Source organism: Patella vulgata, chromosome 6, assembly GCF_932274485.2.
Source record: "Patella vulgata chromosome 6, xgPatVulg1.2, whole genome shotgun sequence".
NCBI lineage: Eukaryota > Metazoa > Mollusca > Gastropoda > Patellidae > Patella > Patella vulgata.
This window is the reverse complement of record NC_065884.2, coordinates 43,372,163-43,397,691: the sequence shown is the minus strand read 5'-3', so window position 1 is coordinate 43,397,691 and position 25,529 is coordinate 43,372,163. Positions and strand designations below refer to the sequence as shown.

Here is a 25,529-nt window from a genome sequence, read left to right as displayed (position 1 = left end):
CGTTGTAATTTAGCTGAAAGTAGATTGATTTATAATACCATAGTGGCCAGTTCATTGTTTTACCAATCAGCCTGATTGAACTTCAAGCAGCTAAAGGCGACAAAAAACAGCCGATTAAGATCCCTGGTCCACATGTAAATGTGGTCGTATAAAAATTGAAATCATCTTTATTTTACAGACTTTAAATTCATATTTATTCAGCTAGGTTTTTACCATTTACTTGTACGGTATGTGAATCCTATTCAAGAAATGTAGCACCATGGGTCTTTCTGTCAGATGTGGAGAGCGGGCTATTCCAAACCGTCACCACATCCTTCGTATGACCCATGCATCTTTTCTTACAACATATCTTAGTAGCCTTGTGATCGTCTTTGCTTCCCCTTCACGTTGTGTATTTTCTTCTTATCTATCTCAGTTGAGACGTTTGTCTTTCAAGGAATAACAATGCAACAGTTCATTTTTACATTTTATATATCCTAGCTGCTTACATATGGTACAATGCATAATCAATTAAAGTCATTCTCTTAAACCTTATCCAGCCAGACTCGGTGGGGCGAGTCTGCTGATAGAAATTGTTACATCTTTTCCCTTCCAGAATCTGTCTGCTGTCTGACGAATTCTCACAAGTATGATAGTTTTGGGTTTTGGACCTTCAAATATCTAATTGGTCAAATATGATGTTAATAATTATAGAGATTGGTTAAATAAGCCAAATGATGTTTAAACCCACCCTTATATAGTTAGTGGAAATTTACTGGAGAAATTTCCCACAAGATATCTGTTATCAACCTAGAATTGAATGTTTACCACATTATGACTCTTTTTTTTTTGTAACAATATGCCACTCATTTGCTAACTTGATTTAAGTACATATAAGTGAATCTAATAACTTGCCAAAGATATTAATTAATACAATATAATGCCATCATTAATTTTAAGAGCAAAAACTCTGTAGCAAAAGTCTTACAGAAAGTGCTATATAATTTTTTATAAAACAAAAATGCCAACTTCAACAGTCACACCCACAGATGCTTGTTAAATGACCCAACATCATTTCGTCTAACAGACAGTAACAGATTTAATACCGTGATCTTGTAAAGATCATTTGTACAAGTTTATTGAGCTTTATACTGTATTTATAATAATAGGATTGTGGAAAGGTTTATTATAAAAAAAACTATTATAGATACAAATTTTAATATAAATTGATCTCAATATCATACCAAAAGGAATGACACTAAGTACACATAAATAAACTAAATATAGAAGATCTCACATACAAATAGAAAAAAAGAACATTTCACCAGCCAACAATCAAGCTTAAATTCCCTGTCTTAATCCCAAAATAATTATTTGCACATATATATTTTTATAAAACATCTAGCAATCAAATTGTTTATCTCTCTTTATTATCTAACCAGAAAATGCTTACAGGGTATTATCAAACTTAGCAAAGACAATGATGCAATGACACTATTCATCAAGTTTTTATTACGACCCTCAATATTAGAAGCAGAGTTATTGTGTTCTAAACTGGTGGTCAATTCAATTGCTTGTCTCTGCTTACCCATCATCGGAATTGGTTAAAACATACACATATATTAAACATCTACACCAAGTTTAAACATTCTACCTAAATTAGAAGCAGAGTTATTGTGTTCCAAAAGGCGTCACAGACGGACAGATGAACAGCTGCTTAGCCCAGGCAGAATTACCTATCATCCAACTCAGTCAAGATATTCACCTAGAACATCTGCACAAAGTTTGAACATTGTATCTCAATTAGAAGCAGATGGACAGCTGCTTAGTTTAATATTCTCATCAGCTAACTCAATCAAGACATTCATCTAAAAAAACATCTACACCAAGTTGGCACATTCTACCCCAATAAAGCCTACCTTATGTTGCCCTACGACATAACAAAACTGACGGCGACAGGAAATCGGCGTCTGGTTTACAATAAGTGGAACTGATCAGTTGTGGCTACCTGGGCGACCTGAGTGCTCTTACAACTGGTGTAACTCGGACGGCAAGCGGTCGCCTCCAGTTTTTTTGAGTCGCACATGTTCTACTCCTACGACGGGAGACAACTAGTTGTCCCTAGTCGCAAGCGACATGAGCGCATCTACGACTATCTTGAGTCGGCGCCTCGCTGAGGTAGCCAATAACATTCGGTCATGTGATACCAAGGGGCGGTAACAAGCAAGGTGGACAAGTGGAATGAGGCCATTTTGAAGGTTATCACATGGCAGTCATGTGATCAGTTGTGGCTCCAATTCTGCAACTGAAGCTGGGCAACGACTCTGATCAACTGGTTGCTTGTGGTTGCGTTCAGTCGTGGATAAATTCAGTCATAGCGACGTAAGCTCTCAGTTGCCGTTAGTCACTGACAGTTTTATTGTGTCGTAGAGAGACATAAGCTAGGCTTTAGAAGCAAGAAATCAGTCCAAAACCAAAGTAAGAAAAAAATCCATCATGCTAAAGCAAATACCTCCCAAGGACACAAAAGGTTCTGTACAGAAATTTTATTTGAAGCCTCAATCGCATTCTTTTTCATAAATTATGAAGTCATAAATTTCTTACTGGACAGTCATTAAGCCTTAAAATATAACTGGACAATCATTGAGCCTTAGAAAAGAATTAATTCCAATAGCTGGCTACCATGTTTATTTTTAAAAATGACTTACCAGCTTTTGCTTTAGGCTGAACATTATGTAAAAAGAATCCTAGCATTTGAGTATGCTAATAATATTCTGTGCATCACTAGCTTAATTAACTTCCTCCCAATGTCATTCAAACATCAGTTAAGAAACTTGCACAGGTCTGCCATACTGACAGCATCTCCAGACAACCAATCTACCTCTACCAGAAGATTTGCTTAGTATGTATGTTGTAGGCCATGTAAAATTGATCTAAAATAGGCTAGGATTCACAAAGTTTTTTTTACAGATTTTGGCGAAAGGAGCAACAATTCACCAATAAAAAGAAGTGTGATGCTGAATGTCAATATACTTAATCCTTAGAACATGACAAACAAGCTAACAGTGAGGCTAATGTCCCCCACTGAAATCCCGAAATAAATAGATGACACATAGTAATTAATTGCACATTGATCTTTCTCAAAAGTATTGAGCAATCAAACTAATTATCAACTATACACTAAGTTTCATCACTCTCTATCAGATAGAATAAGAGTCAAAGAAACTGCTTAGCTTTAGCGGGAAATGTTAATCATTGAACTCAGTGAAGACATTCACCTAATGAACATCAACATCAATTTTAAACATTCTACCTCAATTAAAAGCGGAGTTGTTATGTTCCAAAGTCTTGACCAATCAAATTGCTTATCACTACTTAGCCTAAGCAGAAAATTCTCATTATTGAAAGTAAGTCAAGGTAATGATATAATGAATCTATACTCGAAGTTTCATCACTCTCACTTAATTATAACCAAAGTTATCGTGCCCCGATGCATCAACCAATCAGATTGCTTATCTCTGCTTATCATAAGCAGACAATGTTTATCACCAAACTTGATCAAGGCATTCACCTAATGAACGCCTACACTAAGTTTGATCATTCTACCTCAATTAGAAAGAGAGTTATTGTGTTCCAGAATCTTGACCAATCAAATTGCTTATCGCTCTGCTTACCCTGAGCATAAAGTGCTCATTATCGATTAGTAGAGGTACTAAAGTGATAAAACTATACACTAAGTGTTCTCCCTCTCCCTTTATTAGAACTAAAGTTATCGTGTCCAAAAGCATCAACCAATCAAATTGCTTATCTCTGCTTACCCTAAGTAGAAAATTCTCATCTTCGAACTCCATCAAAGCATTCACCTAATAAACACCTATGCCAAGTGTGAACATTCTAGCTCAATAGGAATGAGAGTTATTGTGTTCCAAAGTCTCGTCCAATCAAATTGCTTATTGCTCTGCTTACCCTATGCAGAAAATGCTCATCTTCGAACACCATCAGACATTGACCTAATAAACACCGACACCACGTTTGAACATTCTACCTCAATTCGAAGGAGTGTTATTGTGTTCCAAAGTCTCGGCCAATCAAATTGCTTATTGCTCTGCTTACCCTGGGCAGAAAATGCTCATTATCGAACGTAGTCAAGATATTGATGTAATGAAACTATACACCAAGTTTCATCACTCTCACTTAATTAGAACTAAAGTTATCGTGTCCCAAAGCATCATCCAATCAAATTACTTATCTTTGCTTACACTAAGCAGAAAATGCTCATCTTGGAACTCCATCAAGGCATTGACCTAATAAACACCTACACCAAGTTTGAACATTCCAGCTGAATTAGAAGGAGAGTTATTAAGTTCCAAAAAGTGTAAGGACAGACAGATGGACTGACAGACAGACAGGAAAATGCATTTTAATTGTCCCTTGCTTTCTTCGAAAGGCAGGTGACATTAATTCTGAATGTTTAAAAGATCTCAATGACGAGGCCAAGTATGATAAATTTGTGCTTATGACCAGCCAACCCTTTCCAGTAAGTTTGAAACATTTACAATATTTATTTGACAGGGGCAATAACTCCATATAAAATTGTTAGGCAACATTGCATTGCAGTAGGATTTCGTTTTCTGACTAGTTGAGCAATCAAAACTGAGAATGAAATGGGGTTTAACGTCCTACTGTTCTGCTCCGACTGGGGTAATGAAGATGGGCATATGCCATAAACTGTGTTATGGCCTACTCTTATATCGAATTCCATCTGCCAAGTGATCTTTTACGTGCATGCCAATGTATACACGGGACCTCATTTTTTCATTCCATCCAAATGACTAGACATCTGTCCTTGTCAGGCCATCCATCCTGAACCACTGACAAGGGGGAATCATGTCGGAAAGTAGCAATCAAAACAAGTTCAAAAAAAATATCAAGACCTGTAGAGCATGGGACAATAAAACTGATGCACAATTCATTAGGCTTTCCCAACAAATCTGGAAATAAATTACCAATAACAATGATTCAGTGTGATACTGAACTTGGAGAAGATTCCTCCCTATGACTTCACAAACAATTCCAGTAAGTTTAACCATAGATTGCTAGGCATACAAATTGCAGATCAATCAGATGATAATTTTGAAACTTTTAAGTTGCTTATCATAACAATGGGGTTTAACTTAACTTTGGTTATTATTATTGAAAATCAATGCAAACCAACAGACTTCTTAATCTCAATGAGATAGACAACCTATGGCAATTTCAAAAAGATTTTTGGATTACTGTTGCCTTTTTTTTAATTCTAACAAGAAATATGAATAACAAAAGGAGGGACAGGCTAAAAGCAATATAACACATTAAAAATTGGGTGTACAAAAACTAATATCTCAAAACATTGGAACAGTAGAGCACTTACAAGCACTGGGGACAGACAGTCACAGGATGTCATAAAATTTGGGAAAATATATGTGTGCTTTAATACATCAGTGACCCTATACAAAACATCATTGTCATATGTCTGGAAACTTTTTTATAGACATAATTTTAAGATCAACCTGCGTTCAGATGAATTACTTTACATATAACTAACAAGTAGCAATGCTTTCCAACGCTTGAATTATACTTGCAGACTGTTACATATCAAGAATTACATCAAGGAGACGACAAAGATTTTTAAGTTCCCAACCCATTTTCAATTACCAGCACAAATGATGGTTACCTAAAGCTGGTGACTGGGGTATGGTGTATAGTTATTACATGTCAGGATGGATGAAATGTAAATGTCAACCAGTTGAATATATTTAATCTAAATGCATCATATATTTAATGTGAATTTATGTTCTCAAAAATATATATTTACCTTGTCATCAATATCTGTTATATTCATACAATAAAATACATCATATCCAAAATAGTCAGCTATAACTCTTCTTAATATATCAAATGATATATACGACCTTCAATGAAAAATAAATTAATGTTTAACACTCCAGGAAATAGCAACACAAAGCTGGAAATATGCCCACACAAGCAGCTATGTCTCGTTAGAAAATATAGCCATAGACAGCATCTTATTCGGAAAGAAAACTTTGATAATCACCAAAGTTGAAAAGGATCCTAATGCGAGGCATAATGTTGGAACGGAAAATTGATGGTGTTTCTCCTTTCATGGGCAAAATGTTTAACACCAAAGAAGAAAAATATTATTTTAAAACTGTAGCGTCTATCGTATTTAGAAGTTTTTCGGAAATATGGGGGTAATCTATAAGGTCACAGTGTGCTGAAATTGATATATTTCTTCCTCTCATGACCAAATGCTTCATACCAAATTTGAAGAAAATTAATTCAAAACTGTAGCCTTTATGCATTAACTAACCATTTGATAATGGACAGATGGACAAACTGAGTGACAAAATTAATAAGGAGTCACACATGTTCTTGTTGAAGCCATTTAAAAAGAAGTTTTTTTAAGCTGTGCTGGGAAAAAAGTCCAAAAATATAAAAGCATTCATGAAGTTTGGTAGTATAGTCAATATATTTAGATTTATATATAATGTGAAACTTTTACCTGGCATGTCCCATATGAGCATGATCATATACTGTTGGTCCACAACTATACCATGTAACTAATTTACCATTCTGTGGTACAAATATTTCCTGAAATTATACATAAATAATTATTTAATAATTTGCAAAGAAAAGAAACGTACATCCAAACAGTTTTGAGGTAAACAACCTTTAAAAAATTCAAAAAGATCAGATCATAGTTAAAGCCTCCATAAAGATAATTCTACTACTTCAGAAATCAATCAATGTATCAACCATAATAATGTCATTATTTCCAGGGTTTTTTTTAACAATAAAAAATTAATATATCTAAACTTTATTTTTGTTTTGCATTTTGAAACTAGAAAAGTACAAATTCAGTTACATTTAAATAATTTCTTAATCTGCTTTCAAATTTTTATGTTTTTAAATGTTAAAAGCAAGTATTAAGTGTGTCAGATTATGTCATAGAGGTTTTATTAACAGGGAGTCTGAGTTGTCGAGATAAAATAATATTTTGAGAAGGTTCATCAATGGTCATTGAAATATGTAATGAGTTTTCTAGTCATGCTTCATGAACATTTGGAGTGTTGTATCAGACAAGGCATGACATAATTATCACGTCTAAAACAACCAAAAGTGAATTTGTCAAATATTTATAGACTCTTTTGAGGATGTTATTTATTTTTTCAATAAGTTTCCTGGTGTGATAATGGCAAGCTGGCAGCTGTCAATTTTTGTGAGGATATGATGCAGTCAATATCAATCAAAGAGAGAAGAACAATCGCCATCTATTGGCATAGATCAGGGCATATTTGTACAAAAAATTAATGGCCCAAGCTTCCTTCTTCAAATAGCCATCTGTTTTTTTAAAATGACTCATAATAATGTGCAAAGTTTACTCCGTATCAGTAAAATATAATCCAATCATTAGGACTAAGACTAGTAATTATTTCCCCTTATTTCATGATGGACGTGTTATAAATAGACAATTTTTTTCCCTTAATTTTTTTCTCCCCTCCTCCTGCATTTTTGGGTTGACTTTTTGGTCTAAAATTAGAGAAAAGGGATCGAATTTGAAATTTTATAGCAGTTTTGGGTAATACTGATGATATTACAGCGCAGGGAAAGGGGGGTAAAGTGTCTTTCTGCAGAGCAATCACTGTGTTGGAAGTAAGATTTTCACCCCAGTCAACATCAAATCCCCGTAGCAAAAAATCTAAACGGTCAAGCCCCTACCAAATTATGATGAGGAGATTGCCAAATGTGGTCCCCATTGTGCCTATAAAGATTGGAATCAACGGTAGGTTGAGCAAAAATCTACAGCCTGTGATGTTACAGCCATTTAACATTGAAGTCAATGGGCAAATAATTGGTAGTCTGACTCCTGATATGGCGACAGGCTTGGAATGTAGATATTTTCTCAGCCACTTATTTCCTTAAGTTTTGAATGGGAAGTGTCAGGAATGGTAAGACTACTATTTCATATCAAAATAGCCATTATTGGGAGTACCCGTTGCCCAAGTGTGAATTTTGGGTTGTAAATGTTAACATTTCGTTGACTATGATGTCAAAACATGGTTAGGTCTAAATATTAAGGCTAACTCAACTGCAGATTTGGTCTAAGGTCACAAAATCTAACAATTAAAGAGTCCCTGAGTACACCATTTTAATATCCATTAACATATAGAGTATGTACACGAACATCGATAATAACACAGGTATTGAAGCAGTTAGGAAAGCATTTCTTAGGAAACTGCAAGCATCCAGGCGGGACAAAGATATCCTCAAATTACTTGACATTTGTCTGAGGAAGAATGACTTAGCTTCCATCGACCAAGTATACCTCCAGTCTTTCGAAAATGCGATGGGAAAATGATTTGCCCCAAGTTATGCAAATCTCTTCATGGCAGAGTGGGAAAGGGAAGTTCTGCCACTCTGCCCATTAAAACCAGATTTCTATGGACGATTTCTAGATGATGTTTTCAAAGTCTGGACGTACACACTAGACAAATTTTTTGACGTTTTCCAACATTCTGAACAATCATCATCCATCTGCCAAATAATCGCAAATGTAAGTCATAACCGCATAGATTTCCTTGACACTACCGTTTTTAAAAGTAGCAACACCAAAAACACAGGCCAATTGGAAACTAAAGTATTTTTCAAAGAAACCGATACACTTCATGCATCAATTATTGTTCAAAAGCTCTTTTCACCCAAAACATACCTTCTCTGGCATCATGAAATCTCAGATTCTCCGTTTTCATAGGATATGCACTCAGAAGACCAACTTTGAGTCAGCATGTACCGTGGTATTTAGCAAACTAAGAGAAAGGGGATACTCCAAACACTATTTCCAACATATAAAAAACAACACTTTAACTGAACTTGCTGCCAAAGAAACAAATAATATGCAATCATTAGCTAAAACCAAAACTTGTGGCCACCCAAGATTTCAAACATGCAAAATCATAAACATATCCGACCATTTCCATAACAAAACATCTGCCACACAATTCCCAATATTAAACCAACTTTCATGCAGTAGTTCAAACATAATTTGACAAAGAATACGTAGGTGAAAATCAAAATGCACTTAGGGAAAGAATTAACGGTCACCGGTCAGACATAGTCACCAAAAAAGACAAACCGGTCTTAATTCACTTCAACCAACCAAATCATGACATTTCTGATCCCATTGTCATGCCAATAGAAAAGACCAAAAGCGACTTTGAAACTACCGAAGAAATTGAAACGTTTAGGCTAACAAGAGAAAAATTCTGGATTGACAAATTGAAAACAACAGCCCCCCTAGGTTTGAATATTCATACGGCTAGCGCAATAGCCCGTTTTGTAGTTCCATTTAGCGCAAGAGCAGCAAGTGCAGACAAAATCATCAGACAACACTATACTGATCCCCAAGAAAATCACCTGAAAATCTTCACACAGAAACTTATAATTGCATATTCTAAAAATAAAAATCTGAACGACATCCTAGTGCACAGTAAATTAGACTAAATAACACAAGTCCTCAACTTAACCCAACCGTTAGTAAATAAAATCAACAGCGAAACCAACCATGTATATTAATCTATGTATTGCATGTATTTTTAATAAAACTAGGAAATATCACAAACCAAATTTTCATCATCCTAGGTCAGTGCTTATATGGAGACTTAACCTCTCCCCCATATTCTTAAACCTAACCCACAATCTTGTCAAAAATCATGTGCCCTAACCCTATTTACATGTTGTGACCTTTGACCAAATCTGCAGCAGGTCATCATATTTAGACCAAACCTCAAAACATAGTGTCTACCTTTGAAATTGGCTTTGACTTATGTGACACTCAAGGTTTACTTTTTATTGATTGTTAACTGGTTTCTTGTTGGAGGGCCACTGACGGGATGGGATGTTCACTAGAAATAAAGAGGCATATTATTTCTATCTCCAGTTGAAACCATGGAGGAGGTCTCCCTTCTTATTCAACCACATATTATTTTTTTTTCTTTCTTTTTTTCTCCATTTTTTTCATTGCATATTTATTCCCATCTATTATTTCGGGTGCCAGGGTAATGTTTCATACATCTTTTGGTTGACTTTTTGGTCTAGAATTGGAGAAAAGGGATTAAATTTACAATTTCATAGCAGTTTGGGGTAATAATACTGATGATATTACAGCGGAGGGATAGGGGGTGTAAAGTGTCTTTCTGCAGAGCAATCATTGTGTTGGAAGTCACATTTTCACCCCAATCAACATCAAATCCCTGTAGCAAAAATTCTAAACGGTCAAGCCCCTACAAAATTATGATGAGGAGATTGCCAAAATAATGTGGTCCCCATTGTTCCTTTAAAGATTGGAACCAATGGAATGTTGAACTAAAAAGCTACAGCCTGTGATGTTACAGCCATTCCACATTGAAGTCAATTGGCAAATAATTGCTAGTCTTTTTATAAGGAGTTAGCCATTCTTGCTATAACAGTTCAAAAATAGATGATGAAAGAAGAATATATTGAAAATTTCAGTCAAACTTGTTTATCCTGAAATAGTTATCACCAGTGTAATTTTTGACTAGAAATGGGATTGAATTCCATCTTCACCAATTCTTAGTATGGCCGACCGTTTGATTGACAGGTGTTAACTCCACCTACATAATCTCTGCTGTCTTTTGTCTGCTGTCATCAATCAAATTTGTCTTTAACCTTTTTGGATTTTTATAACAATTGGACAAAATGAGTGAGAGGGTAAATTTACTTGTATTTTGGGCATGCATTAAATCAATTGAATATAGGACATAATATTATAATATAATTATGATAAATCTATAGGTATACACCAGTGGCGTCGTGCCTATTGGGGAAATAAAAATATTTTTATTGATATTTTTAAGACAGAAGACCTGTCCGTCTGTATTAGTCATCACACGGTCTCCAGGAATTGTATAATTTGTCATTATCTGTGTTTAGTTTTTATGTCATTTGTTAAGGCATCGCTCAACAGCGACCTCGCTTCATACACTCTATCATTTAGCCTCGATCCGGGAGTATGACGTCAACGTAACGGTTAATCTCCGCTCATGACGCCATTTAAAATTAAATCAGTCAACGAAATCCTGTTTAAATCCAAGCTGAATCCAAGCCATCCATGGGTCTACAGAGTTGATTTTGTGCTTGTTGTGTAAATAAAGATCTAATTTATAATTTCTATGACATCTAAAGCCTAAATAAAGACTTGCAATAATCAGATTTAGCTCTTGCATAATGTATGTTTAAGAAAAAGTACTTCACAGATTATCTCCCCTTACTGGTGTTAGCTGCCACCTGCTTGACAAATTTCATGTGAAGCCTGTATTTTTTAAAATAATGAAATATCAATTTAACGTTAAATAATTCGAGTAATTGCCTGCACCTGATTAGTCAAAATATGATAATAAAGTGTCAGAACAGTTCTGTAAATGTAACTTTACAGAGAATATTTATATCTGATAATACTATCATCAGGGAGTTCTCCAAGAATGAGGGATAGGTACACAGTCTATTCATATAGTACACTGCAGGTGCTAGCTCATAGGCTGTGTAGAATGACAGAACAACATTTTACTTATGCGCTGACTTCAATATACTTGATCATATATGTTCATATTTTAACAGGAAAATAAGGAAAATAACATACTATAACACTCTGAGACTTGCCATCTTCATTAGCGTGTCGGTGCAGAAAAGTGGGATGTTAAACCTTATTTCATTTTTAAAACCAAGGGTTGATAAGGAGAGACAGGCATATAGTACAAAATATCTAAGAATCAGAAGAGTATCAGTATGTGACTGGCTATCTCCCTTTCAGGATGATTCTCACACACTGACAAACACATTTATCTGGTCTGTATACATTATGAATTGTTTTCCAAGTAACTTTATAATCCTTAATATGTCAATGCTTAATGAATTAACTCTACAATCGATTATACATGTAATTTATACAGCAGTGAGGCTGTAATATACATGTAATTACAGAGTTGACATTGATTAGGCTTCAGGCTTATCAGTAATTATTATTATTCAGTTCTTAACTTAAGATACTGTAGAATAATAAATGCTACCTGGCCATAATATATTTTGATCAGGCTATGGTGAAATGTGACCAAGTACAAGGCGGTATGTGTCAGGGTATGTCATTAGGTACTGCTGGACATGGTACCCTGTGATTGAGAGAAAAAGCAATATCATCCAGGTAGGGATATTATCAGGGAATGTTTTCGGTACATGGTTGAATATGACCAGGATATGGTAAAATTTTACCAGATCATTGTTGAATCTGATCAGATTTGTGGTAAAATGTGATCAATGACATATGACATGGTGGAATGTGATCAACGCCATATGGTATTATGTGGTATGGTGGAATGTAATCAATGCCATGGTATTATGTGACATGGTAGAATGTGATCAGGACATACTGGAATGTCATCAAATTCAATTTTTTTCTAAAATCTGGTTTCATTTGACCATTTTTACACCTATATCAATACTCTCATCAGCCGCACAAATAGTAGGCCCTAAACTTTAAATACCATAAGTGATTGTTACAAAAATTATTGAATGATCATCTACTCCCTAATTGGTGCAGGTATTCACAATCAGAATTTTCAAGATAGATCCATATGTATCAATTTTGGAATGAACAAAAGTAAATACAGTTTTTAACATTTTATTGAACTTTTATCCACTTCAACATAATATATTTGTATAAAATATTATGTTTAATATGATATTAACTAGAACCAGAGAACACACAGTAAAATTGAATAATATCATGCTTGAATAACATTTGGTGAGCTCTCCACTTTACTAAATGTAAATATAATGTTGATCGTATCAATTTCTACCCACCAAAAATATGACTATCAAGTTATATGTAAACTCTTTGATATTCCATCCAAAATAAAAGCTATAGATCGGTGAGTAAAGTAGCCTGGATTGACAGCTGTCAAAACTTGTCCATGCATCAAAAGAACAACAGAATCTTTTTAGTTTCCCCTTGAACAAATATTGAACCATTACACAGCTTTTAAAAGAGTGAAGGTTCCACTACAATGCCTGGCCAAGGTTTTCTTTTTTTACATTAAAACACCAGATAAAATATTGGAGATGAACAGAGATTTTCATGAAGACACAGGCCATTTATAATTAATACTGTGAACATTGCAAGATATTTTTGCTGAAGCCTTTCTGTACATATCATACAATAATTATTAATAAATGAACGCTTTATACTTGAAAGTGATCAGTGATGCAGTGCATCTATGGCATGTATTATTACAATTTAAATGTTTTATATTTGATTGACATGGATATAGTTGTACATGTACCACATCATTAAAGTGATCAGTGATGCAGTGCATCGACTACACGAATTTAATTATTTTATATTTGATTTACATGAATATTGTTGTACATGTACCACTTCATTAAAATGAACATCAAAAGTGTAATAAACAAAGAATATGATAGATCTTCTAATGATTATATTACATGGTTATTGTTATTTTTTAATGTACAATAGGAAATTCAACTATTTAAAACAACATATTTATATCTGATATATTTCAAAATATTAGAAAATATTGCTTTATTCAAAATTTTCCAAAATAAACTGATTTATTCAAAGACCATCTTAGGGTGTGTAAAATATATAGGTGTTTTTGTACATTTACCTCTGCAATCATACAAAACAAAGCATTGCTGTATTTTAGTTTGTTTCTTTCTCCATCCTGAACCAATGACATAGTTTCCCCCATGTCAGCAATGTGTGTCAGATAAATAACAACATACTAATGAATGTTGAACTGTGGGATTCTTTTCTTGTTTTGTAGAAATTTTTATCAAGAAAAATAGACATTCAAAAATGAGAGTTCAAAATTCTACTTGAATAAATTCAATTCAAACAGATTGCCTTTGAAGAGAAGTCATGTCAGTTATTGTCATTTGAGTGTGATTATTCTATCCTGCTTCATTCAAATTGTCATGTAATCAGGTTAAAGAAATTAGTTTTATTTTATGAAGATGAAATCTGGTCTTGCATTGTCGTCCTACACACATAGAAATAAAAAATAACTAGAGTTAAAGGGAGAGAGAGAGAGAAATGGGGTTTAACGTCCACTCGACACAAACTAGGTCATTTCGGGACTAACATATGGTTTTAATTTTATTTCAATAATTCGCTTGCGCGTAGGGGTTTTTAGCAGTGGGAGGAAACCGGAGGACCAGGAGAAAACCCACGAGGTTGGACAGGCGACCCTACTCCTTGTCACGTACAACCGGGGATTCGAAACCACGCCAGTCGACTCAATGACAGACTTTATGATACAGCGCGCGCACGCCAACCATTCAGCCATCCAACCCCCCAGAGTTAAAGGACTATCCCGATTTGAACAGAGTCTCAAAAATAAAAGTCCGAGTATGTATGAAATTTAAGCGGCAAAATATTGAGGAATGGTGTATTTACCCTGTCTCAAAATTTCAGCTCAAAATATTGAGTCGTTTGGACGTGAACGTCAAAATTGCTTATCCGGACATGTAACCCTTTTAAGATTTTGGGTCAATTTTTTAGTTGGGTGACCTGATAATTGATTCCCATTCCTTTAGAGCTCTATACAGTGAATGACCCATGTGCTGCACTTGATAACGAAAGGAAAATTTCACCTACACATTATTTTTATAAAATAAAAGTCTAGTTTTATCCAGATACCGCATAATACAGCTTGGGACACAGGTCTCCATTTCTAGATGAAGACTGACAAGTTTAAGTTGTTTGAAAACACAAAATTAAGCAGTTTTATTCTCCAAAATATTATCGGGATTGGCCCTTTAATATAGGGTGTGCAACCCTGGCAAAAAACAAGTTTTTGTGACTTCAAAATAAAAATTCTAACTAGTAAGGTGCCACACACAGCCAGATATGGCCCGTAATAAAAGTTGAACTTATTTCAGTGAATGTTCAACTTCAAATGACAATTTCTAAAGTGGTTTATATAATAGCTCTGATGCAGGTGCATTGTCAGCAGCAGCTTGCGTATTCACCTATATAAATAAACAGTCATGCAATTGATATTCTCTGTACATCTATCAAACGAGTCTCAATTACAGTAATATTTAGATAGTCATTTGTGACAACATTTATCGAGAATTACATTGGGTTTATGTTTTAGTTTGCTATTTTATTAACTATGCTGTTCAGAGCGGCATGTTTTGGTAGAATTTTTATCTTCATAGAACCTATCCTACCACAGACAAGAATAGAATACTTTGGCTTTTACAAGCTTCTTAAACCTTTGTTTACTTGCGACACTTGCAATCTACTGAATTGGTACTTTTTCTGAGATGTCAAAATGTATATGAAATAGTATTGATAATTCAGATCCATAATATGAATCAGTTGGAAAATAGTCACTAGACTGGTTGCAACTAATTTCAAATCAAGGATGTGCTACTGATTTTGTGCAAAAAATGTCTGTATGGGGTGCTAGTAGGACATTAACGATTTCAATGTATATGATGCCTTTCCATTTACAAATTGGGTGACTTGATGATATATTTGGACTAAAAGCATATTCAAACTAATTAATTTATCAATAATTTGCTTCAAATGGCTCTCAAAACAATGAAATACCCCAAGCTATAAAAAATCTATTTAAAGAAGTATTTTTGTGTCACGTGACTTGGCTGTGGCGTATACTGCCAAACCGAAGAAGAATTCATTGCATATAAAAGACAATGTCTTTAATCGCTGTCCATTTACCTAAGTAAATTCTGGGGTTATCCCCCACCCACTTCTTTGTTCCACAGTTCAGTCTCAGAATCTGTTTATCAACATATACATTAAGTGCTTCCTAATGAAAAGAGGTCAGACAATCTACGCCCGAAACCTTTGATGTCCTATGCGCGTCCATGGACGTTTTTTTAGGGAATCCAGTATTTTTCTAGTAAGATTGTGTGTCTCTACTTCCCATACATACCACAATTGGCATACTTTTATTGAAAATAACCACCCGATAAATACTTTTGTGTGAATGTATCTTTAAACAGATACAAATTTTTTACATACAATCCGATCAAAATATTCAGACATGCATCATCATCGCACTAAGAATAATAACACTGTTTTTTCTTTTAAAAAACATAGCCTCATTTAAAACTAAGTATGCCCTGCTACAATGAAACTTGAAGTATTTTTCAATGAAACACATGGGAAAAAATATATTGATTTGAAGCCATAAAATGAATTTTTGAATATAAAACTACAAGATGTATATTGATTTTTACCGTTAATGTATTTAAACATGCCTTTATTCACATTCATTGAATTGTGTACCTTTATCAATAAATTCGATAATGGAATTATAGTATTTTATTTTCTAGTTATATTCTTCTTTACGGCTAAAATACCTGAGTCAACGAACTTATTTTATTGACTGGCATTTAAAGCCAAGGGAAATAACTGTTCTAGCCATCTGCAATAATAAATTTGGTCTGTACAGTTGGCATGGTAATGAGTAACAGAAGCCAGGAGTTCTGTGATTGGCTACCAGTCACACTACAATTACATCTTCACTGACTGTTGTGTTCTATTATTATCGGACAGCACATGTTCCAAGTCACTACTCACACTACAAGTTGGTGACAAGGGCTAAGACCTTGGACTAGGTTATTACAGACCCTAAATAGTCACTGTCCTACCGGTACAAATGGATATATTACCTCTGTTGCTGATATTATTATCAGCTATAATATTAGAATGTTTGGATGTAGTTTGCTGTAATACCACTTGGGAACATCTTTCTTGTGAGTAATTTATAAACAATTTAAAACGCATTCATTAAAGAAACAAATAATAAATGAAACTTGTTACTATTTTAACTTTGTAGCGATGACTGGAATATATGGTCATTGATTTTTATTGTACAGCAGTTTTCTACTGACCATCAGACTCAATTAAGACAAGCATTCGTGTTCGCTGTACTGAAATTCATTAATTGTCTTGTAGTTTGTGTTTTGCATGATAGTATTGTTTCCGTATCGGTGATCCTTATCAAAAGGCAGAACAATGCTACTGTGCACATGACTAGTCACATGTCTTTAGCTTTTCTTCTCACAACATGAAAAGGAAATTGTTAATAACAGAGAAGAGAGAATATATTCACACCAAGTTATCAGCAATCCTTCCTCTTGTATTTCTGTATTAAACAATTATTAACTTATATACTTCCAGGCATATAATGTGAAAATAATAAACTTTATATGTCTAGTTGTATTTATGTAAACATAGATAAAACATAGATAAACAAACAGTAAAGAAATAAATCCTGTAATATATAAACTTTAAATGTCAGATTTTATATATCTGCTTCTAAACTATTGTTCTAATAATAAAGTCAACTCTCCAATTAATAGCATATCCTCTTCGATTTGCTTCAACTTGTTTTCCTTCAAAAATAAAAGAAAACACTTAATATTCAGAGGACGAAATGACAAACTTCATCATTTTAACTTGATTACATTTCATTAGCATTCTAATTACTGAAATAATCACATTAAAGCACAATTGTTTTCATTTCATTTGGTTAGGACCAAACATCTCGTTTGCTAATCATCAACTAACGAAACAAATGATTTCATGATGATCTCCCTTTTAAGAAACGGTTGGTGCTGAGGCCAAGAATACAGAAAAACATTGTTAAAATGAGCCTTCCAGCAAATGTTCTTACACAATAGTAACAATAAGCAATGGAGAAGGGCATTCTTGTCATAGCAGGATGGGTGTTTGTTCTAAGCTGTGGCAAATGTTTTTTTAAAATGCGTTTTCCTGTGATTTGTAAAAATAGTGTTCAGTGCATGGTTTTATCAAAGACAGTCTCTGTATTAACATGTGAGGGTAATTAGTTATGTGACGTAAAGAGATCAGTTTAAATGAAGTAGCCATGTTTCTGGGTTTGGGGTGCAATATGTCACTGTCAAACTGGTGCGTGTTCAACAATTAACCTATAGGGTGATTGTCATCATTTTAAACAGGTTAACATTACAATCATTGCTACAGAAGGACAGTTTGGTCACCATTAATTATCTTAATGCCATTGAACCATAATCCTCACATCCATTTCTACTTTACGATTTTCACAGCTTTACATAAAATCTTGTTCTTTAGAAAAAAAGAAAAGAATCTGGTAGTTCGTTTTGACATTTCGGCTTCAAGAATTAATTTTTTTTTTTTTAACACAAGTCTGTAGTTATAGTACACTAATCCCTGAAAAAGTAATAAGACAGAATACAAAATAATGTGGAACAGATTTCAAAAGCTTAGCATTAGAGTCTATAATGAAAGTCTTCTATATATGGATATATTTCAAGGTTTTCAGAGTAAAATATTCTACTGTTGAGCAGCATTAGAATGTTAAAAGACCATAAAAACAGATTCAATTGTCTGTAGCTTGGTTATGTGGATAGTTTCTTATAAATTTTTAATCTATTCCTTCTTTTTAGATATGTACAAGGATGTGTACAGTAATTATTCTGGCTTTTATGTTAAGTTTTACGATAAAATACATTGCATGATACATATGATTATCCTCTCATCAGCATCGGTAAATTACCACAATCTAAAAACCAAACTTGTGCTAAGAATATCTTGCATTTCCCTTATCATAAAATTAATGTAATGGACCCCATATGAAGATATCCTCCCAAAAGCTATATAATTAATTATAAAATACTACAAACATGCCCCATATATAATATTATCATAAAATTATGTAGAAGTAATACACTACATGCTGGTGTAATGAACATTTGAAATTTAGATCAAACTTTTTCCTCCACTGAGAGTTCAGCACAAAGGTTTTTTTTTTTCAATTATATTAAGTGAAGCATCTATCATTTCCTAGGGTGAAAATTGTAAAAGATTATTGCAGCCGGTATACTGAAAGATTAAACTGCATGAAATTGTTGAAGAGAAGAGCAATAAGATCAATAAGCTAGTATTGATTGACAATATCTCATGTAATATTGACAATTAAACTATGATCTTATTAGGGTGGCAAGCTTGTGTCTGTTATTCTTAATCAGTTCTGGTCATTCAATTGACTAGAGTCCATGTGGGTGATGGTTTGGGCTATATGTCCACAATAGCTTGGCCCTAGTGATTTAGTTGTCTGAACTGTAATGACCGGCGATCATTAATATTACTCGTTTCTGTCAATGGTCAGCTCTGTTGTCTGTTATAATGAGCACTACATAACATAAAACTCGTCATTGACTTATTATCGATGGTATAAATACGTACTAGATGAGCTTGCTCTCACTATGGTTATTATGACCGTTGGTATTTAATAGTTCACATTACTGAAACCTTGATTAGACTTTGTGTGAATGCGGCAGCATTAATGCAAATGTCGGCCATCTAAATACTTGTCATAAAACTGGTTACGCACTGTCACTGTGGTGAGTGTCACCCAGGAGACTTCGCTGGTATGTGGTGGAATGGAAACGGTTATTACAAAATAATAGGATATAAAAATTTATTTGCAATGGAATTAGCTAGTTCCTGTCTTTCTTTACCAATGGTCATTAAATACCTTGTCTGTAGTCGAATAGTTTTTATAGCACTTTGACATCTGCTCATTCCTGTATGCTTCCCACACTGCTCTTTATATTCTACCTATATAAAAGTTAATTTGTCCCTCGGGTCACTACCTACTGGTCACTACCGGTCAATATCCTATTCATGGTCAGTGGACAGTATCCAGACAGATTAGACCTACCAATAGCATAAACATTGCCAAGACAATGATGACTTCTCACTTTCAGACAGTGAATATCACATCCCATCAATAAATTTAGAGAAATTGGTTTTCAACTAGGTTAGCATTAGGCATGAGTTAGATAGATAAGACAATCTCTAGTTAATTTAATACAGCAATATTTAAAGCTACACATGCATCTTTCAAAGCATATGTTTCAGTTATCATTCTCACCCAAATCCATCAACAAAAGGCCCAAATAGAGAGTTATGATTTACAAATTTTGCTACTTCTTCAATTTTGTGTGTGCTACATGTTTACCCCAGGTTATTTGTCTTGAGTAGACTTGTAACAATTTAAGTATTTGCTCAACTTTTAAATCCATATTAAATGTAGTTATACAGAACAAAAACCTATAAATTGGCAAAATAACCTAAATTGGAGCCCTCCTTCCCACTCCTCTCTATCCCAACAATATAAAAAAAAAGCAATAAAAGGGATATCACTAAACGTATAAAGTTCCAACATTAACTTCTATCAGGTATTATTAAAACTATCGTGATATCCATCATTCTCTCGTTATACTAAACTTGAACACACTGCACATATAAAGGATGTATTTTCTTCAAGTCAATAAAAGTTTCTTTTTTTCTTCTGGTCAGATACTTTCCCATAAAAGTCAATATTTGATAGATTAGGTTGTTATTTGATCTATCTCCGGTGGTCAACTGTCGATCTGTACTGTGATAAAATCCCTGGATGATTATTTTTATATTCACTGGACATCTTTTAGTTACTGATCAAATCAGGAAGATTTACTGTGTATGGAGAGTATTCTCTGTAAAATTCTATCCCATGGGCATTCAATAAACCATGCGCACAAAATATTACACCTTGGTCCAGGTTAAGACAACACAAAAAGGCACTGCCTCATTGATATAACCTACACATACATCAGTATAATCCTGGGAATATCACATCATTATTATTATTACCTTGATTTTCTTTTTTCTTCTAACAAAAGATAAATACTTCAGTTTTTTTAATTTGAAAATTGCCTTTATTTCTATCTTCAACAATCAGTTTTACTTTACGACTTCATATATCAACCAATTACCTCCTGTTTCCCCATACATTTTTTTATAATTGTCTTCTATTTCTTTAAGTAGTGAATTGTTGAGTTTTATTTTAGTAGATATTCATTACATTAGATCAGTACAAGAAAGTGAGAAAATAAATTTTAAACAATTCAGTTCTTGATCATGGTCTATATGAATTACATTAATATAAATATTAAATATTAGTAGTCTGTCATTTAATACATAGAAATGATGGCTGATACTTTGTTCTTTCAAACCATCTTCCAGACATTTTAAACCATGGTGTTTATCATGGTCAGTTTTGTTACTGGTATACCAGTAAGTTCTAAACGTAACACCAAATGATATAATCAACAAACATTAAATTGGTCAGTAAGCTACCTGATTGAAGTTCAATCATTGAACCATTCATTTGTGTATAGAATGAAAATTCACTTAGTGACCATTGTCCAGTAAGAGAGCAATTTGTCTGATAAAAGTAATAAAAGCCCTCACAATCTAACAATGATTACTTTGTGACAGCATTTCCATAATTTGTTGGCACTATATTCTGGGACCATTCTATAAATGGTATATAGCACTATATTATTTTTTCTGTCTATCATCACATAGACGACATTCATCATTCAATGTCATCATTTCCTTTAGACCTTTTCTTTAAGAAAGACAATTCATTATTTTTTAAGATCATGTTACCTTTATCATATCAGTGACAGTTTTTCAGTAGAATTTCTTTTCGGATATTAATAAATCATTCAACAATCACACTATCATTGTTTTCCTGTGAAAAATTAATATGCATAATTCGATATTGTCATGGGATCTATAGGAAACTGTATCGATGGCTATATCTGAAATCAAATCCCAGTAAAGAAATAAAGTTTTATTTCAATGTCTATGAACACTGTAGACAAGTGAAGTAAGTTAATAGCATAATATTTTCTGTAGTATTATACGATTACAAATTCAATCTATTTTATGCTATAGAAAGCTGTGGGAGATAAATCTATTATATCACCAGTTATTCTACTCCTTGTGATCGAAATTCAAAGCTGGTGAAGAAAAAATACAGTTTGTCCTTTTATGCTTCTCAACTAATATTTGATCACAGCAATCTTGATAAAATGGTCTAGCAGATGGAATTTTCTCTTCATCTCCTGACCACCTGAAGACAAAGTTATAATGCTCTGATTAAAATTCTTCTTTTGAGAAAAAAATATATGGCCAAGCAGTTAATGCCTTACAAATTGAAGTAGAAGAGAAAAAAGTTCCTCATCAAAGATTGGGTTTAATTATTAAGACAGCAGTAAACTGGTTCTATATAATGCATGAAAGACAATAATTCATAATACAATATTCGTCTTAAATATTATTGTTCTAAAATACTTGAAAGTTAATAAGGATATTTTTCTACATGCATGGGATAAATATCCAAACTTGAGGTAAAAGGCTGAACATACAGCACTAAAAATTAACACTAAGACAGAAAACTAGTCCACAACATTTCAGTAATCATCAAACCTCTTACCAAATGGGTGTCACATTTCATTACCAGTTAAAATGTCTACAAGCAATAGTTGAACATTTCAACCAATTATTATTCACTTTCAATTAATGATTTTATTGATTTATTTGGGTTTTTAAAAACTGATGGTATCAATTTGTAGTCAGACAGCTGGTTGAGTGCTAAATGACTTATTTTAATGTGACAAGTTGAGCTTGTCAGCAAGGAGAAAACAACTGTTTAACATTCCTGCTGGTTGGTTGTTCAACTGTGTCTGATACCACTTCAGTCAATCATAGTAATAGATTATCAACCAAAACACATGTAGTAAATTAACCTTAATCTTATTACTAACCATATAAATTTAGGTAAGGACCTAATATGTCAAGTATCCTGGTGATAACCAGATATTGACTTACTCCTACTACTGGTTCCTTCATTTTGAAATGCTTCAACTGAAACCTTACTGAAGATATTCCTGTATCCTCAATTCAAATGCCATCAAATATTTCAAGTGTATTTTGAAAGAATGATTTGCCCACAGATAATTTGTAGCTGGTATCTATTGACTCTGTGTCTCTTATTACAATTGAAACATTTATGGCCTTTCCTAAATAATGATTTATCAGTCTTTCAGACGCCCAAAAAGAATTTTGTGTTAAATACTATACATACATGGTAAAAGTAGTATTAAATATTATCTAAAGCCACTTGAAACCATCTTGAGATAGTACAAGAACATGCCGCCTATAAACAACACATGATAACCATGGGGGTCATGCTATTTAAGTGGGGAATTCCCTTCTGGCAAATAAGAAGTGGGGATCTCTGGTTGAAGCAATGTGGTTTTTATCATTATGATAATAACTATACAATCTTCCCCTTACCTACTGAGGTAAATGAACATTACATGGTTTTATAGTGCAATCCCTGGAGGGAGAAAATCATTTTTCCAAGACATTAGGCACTTCTTGGCACACTGTTATTTCTGTATTTAATAATTGATTTAATACCTGTTTCAGTTTGTCTAGTAATAGATTTATATACAACCATTATATATATAAGAGAGAAAGAGAAGAAAGAGATAGAGTCTGTACCCGATGAAAATCACACCCTTGACTAACTTTCCCCATCAAACCCCTGATTCACTGCACCAATCTGCGTAGCCTACAACTGACCGACACTCTACCAACTGAGCTATATCCACATCCATAAAAAAGGATGATTCAATAGCCAGTGAAGTATGTGTGTGTCTGGCGTAGACATGGTCAACTGCCATTGCCGGATGCACATTTGATCTATGTCTTTAAAAATCAATAGTAAATTTATTAATGTGAAGCCTTGTTTTTTTCTGATTGTACAAAACGCTTGTGATCTAACCAACATATACAAAATGGTATCCAAACCATATCTTTATTGTCATTTGTCTTTTATGTTTTGAATAACCGAGAATGATGAAATGAGACGTAATTTGTACCGTAACCTGTATGATAAATGTTGGCTTTTTCCAAACCATTCTAAACACTTAATACTGCCGTTTGCCCTTAAATAGTATATTAAAATGGATGAATATAGCAATATAAATAATAAATCTTAAAAAAAACATTATCAATCTGATCAAGCAAATGAATGTACATGTAATCAAATTTGAATAATATCGTATTCTAAATAACCTTGAGACTCTCCTCTAATACCAAAAATCCAATCACTGAATTAATTATTATAGGTTCTTATATTTTCCGTATGTGTTCGGGGGGTAACTAATTTGTAATACTTGTAGAGTGAGAGTTAAAACAACTAGAAATCTCAGTGATAGCTCAAGAGATTTGTCAAAAATGTAACATACAATCAAATCTAAACATGCACGATGTAACTGTATAGTCAATTCAAATTCTTTTTCTTCTAACCAACCAGCCAAGACCTTAAAAGCACTAATCCCTCTTTAAAACTTCAATGAACGAGAAGGCTGATGGTCATTTTTCATATTTAACCCTTCAGGACCTTGAAAGTGTAAATATTGACTACCCCAGTTCTTAGAAAAAAGGGATTGGATGGCTGAATGGTTAGCATGTGCACGCTGTATCATAAAGTATGTGATTGAGTCAACTGGCGTGGTTTCGATTCCCCAGTTGTACGTGACAAGGAGTAGGGTCGCCTGTCCAGCCTTGTGGGTTTTCTCCGGGTCCTCCGGTTTCCTCTCACTGCTAAAGACTCATACACGCAAGCGGATTATGGAAATAAAATTGAACCATATGTTAGTCCCGAAATGACCTAGTTTGTGTTGAGTGGATGTTAAACCACATTTCTCTCTCTCTCTCCTAGAAAAAATCAGAGATAAGTAATCTTTTTCACATTGCGTTTTGTAGCACAGACAGTTTGAGATGCTGGGAGGAAAGATAGTTTTTAAAAAAAAACTTTTGACCAGTTGGGTCTTTGAAATGTGGTTATATATTGTTGTCACTCCTGTCTGTGGTCAATTGTCTATAATTGCTTGTGGACATCTAGAGGATTAAGCTGTCGTCCAATTGACTTTATATTTATACACAGTGCTTATGTTTATGAGACAAAGAATCTTATTGATTTTCAACAATCGTCAAAGTTGTCATGCGATTTACTTGAAATTTATACCATGTTTAAGTTCATGAGACAAAGAATTCTATTGATTTTCAATGGTTTCCAATAATTACTGTGAGAGTTATGAACCTTGATCATTTTTAAAAAATCTTGTGGATGCTATCTAGAGGCTAAAGTTATTATCTGATTGACTTAAAATTTATACACAGGTTGTGCATAAATCAATCATAGTACTATTTCTGATAATTAGTTAAATAGGCATTATGTAAGAGCTAAATCTGCCTATTTCAGGTCTTTCTTTGGGCCTTAAATGTTATATAAATTATTAATTAGACATTTATGAACATGACAAGACCATAATCAACTCTTTAAGTAGATTAGAATGGTTCGGCCTTTTAACGATTTAATTCAAAAATGGAGATTCAGGCTAAGACTTGAATGACCAGTTTGGTGGTTACGATCAATGCACACATCTTGTCAAAACTACAACCATTAATAACTTGGCTTAAAATAAAGTAATTCATTTTGCATTATCTT

The 25,529-nt window shown here is 33.7% G+C and overlaps 2 protein-coding genes across 2 annotated transcripts in view; one reads left to right on the top strand and one right to left on the bottom strand.

The window, feature by feature from the left end:
* The window catches only part of LOC126823271 (cysteine--tRNA ligase, cytoplasmic), a 151,422-nt gene that overhangs the window by 40,482 nt on the left and 85,411 nt on the right, over window positions 1–25,529 (bottom strand). Inside the window, exons 3-4 of the mRNA XM_050551998.1 lie at window positions 6,542–6,630; window positions 5,834–5,930 (exon numbers count right to left, since the gene is read on the bottom strand). Of these exons, the coding sequence (XP_050407955.1) occupies window positions 5,834–5,930; window positions 6,542–6,630 (186 nt within the window). The remainder of the gene's footprint in view (window positions 1–5,833; window positions 5,931–6,541; window positions 6,631–25,529) is intronic.
* LOC126823289 (uncharacterized) overlaps window positions 16,561–25,529 on the top strand; it is an 84,915-nt gene continuing 75,946 nt past the window's right edge. The window contains exon 1 of the mRNA XM_050552035.2: window positions 16,561–16,863. Coding sequence (XP_050407992.1) covers window positions 16,767–16,863 — 97 coding nt within the window. The 5' untranslated portion in view covers window positions 16,561–16,766. The remainder of the gene's footprint in view (window positions 16,864–25,529) is intronic.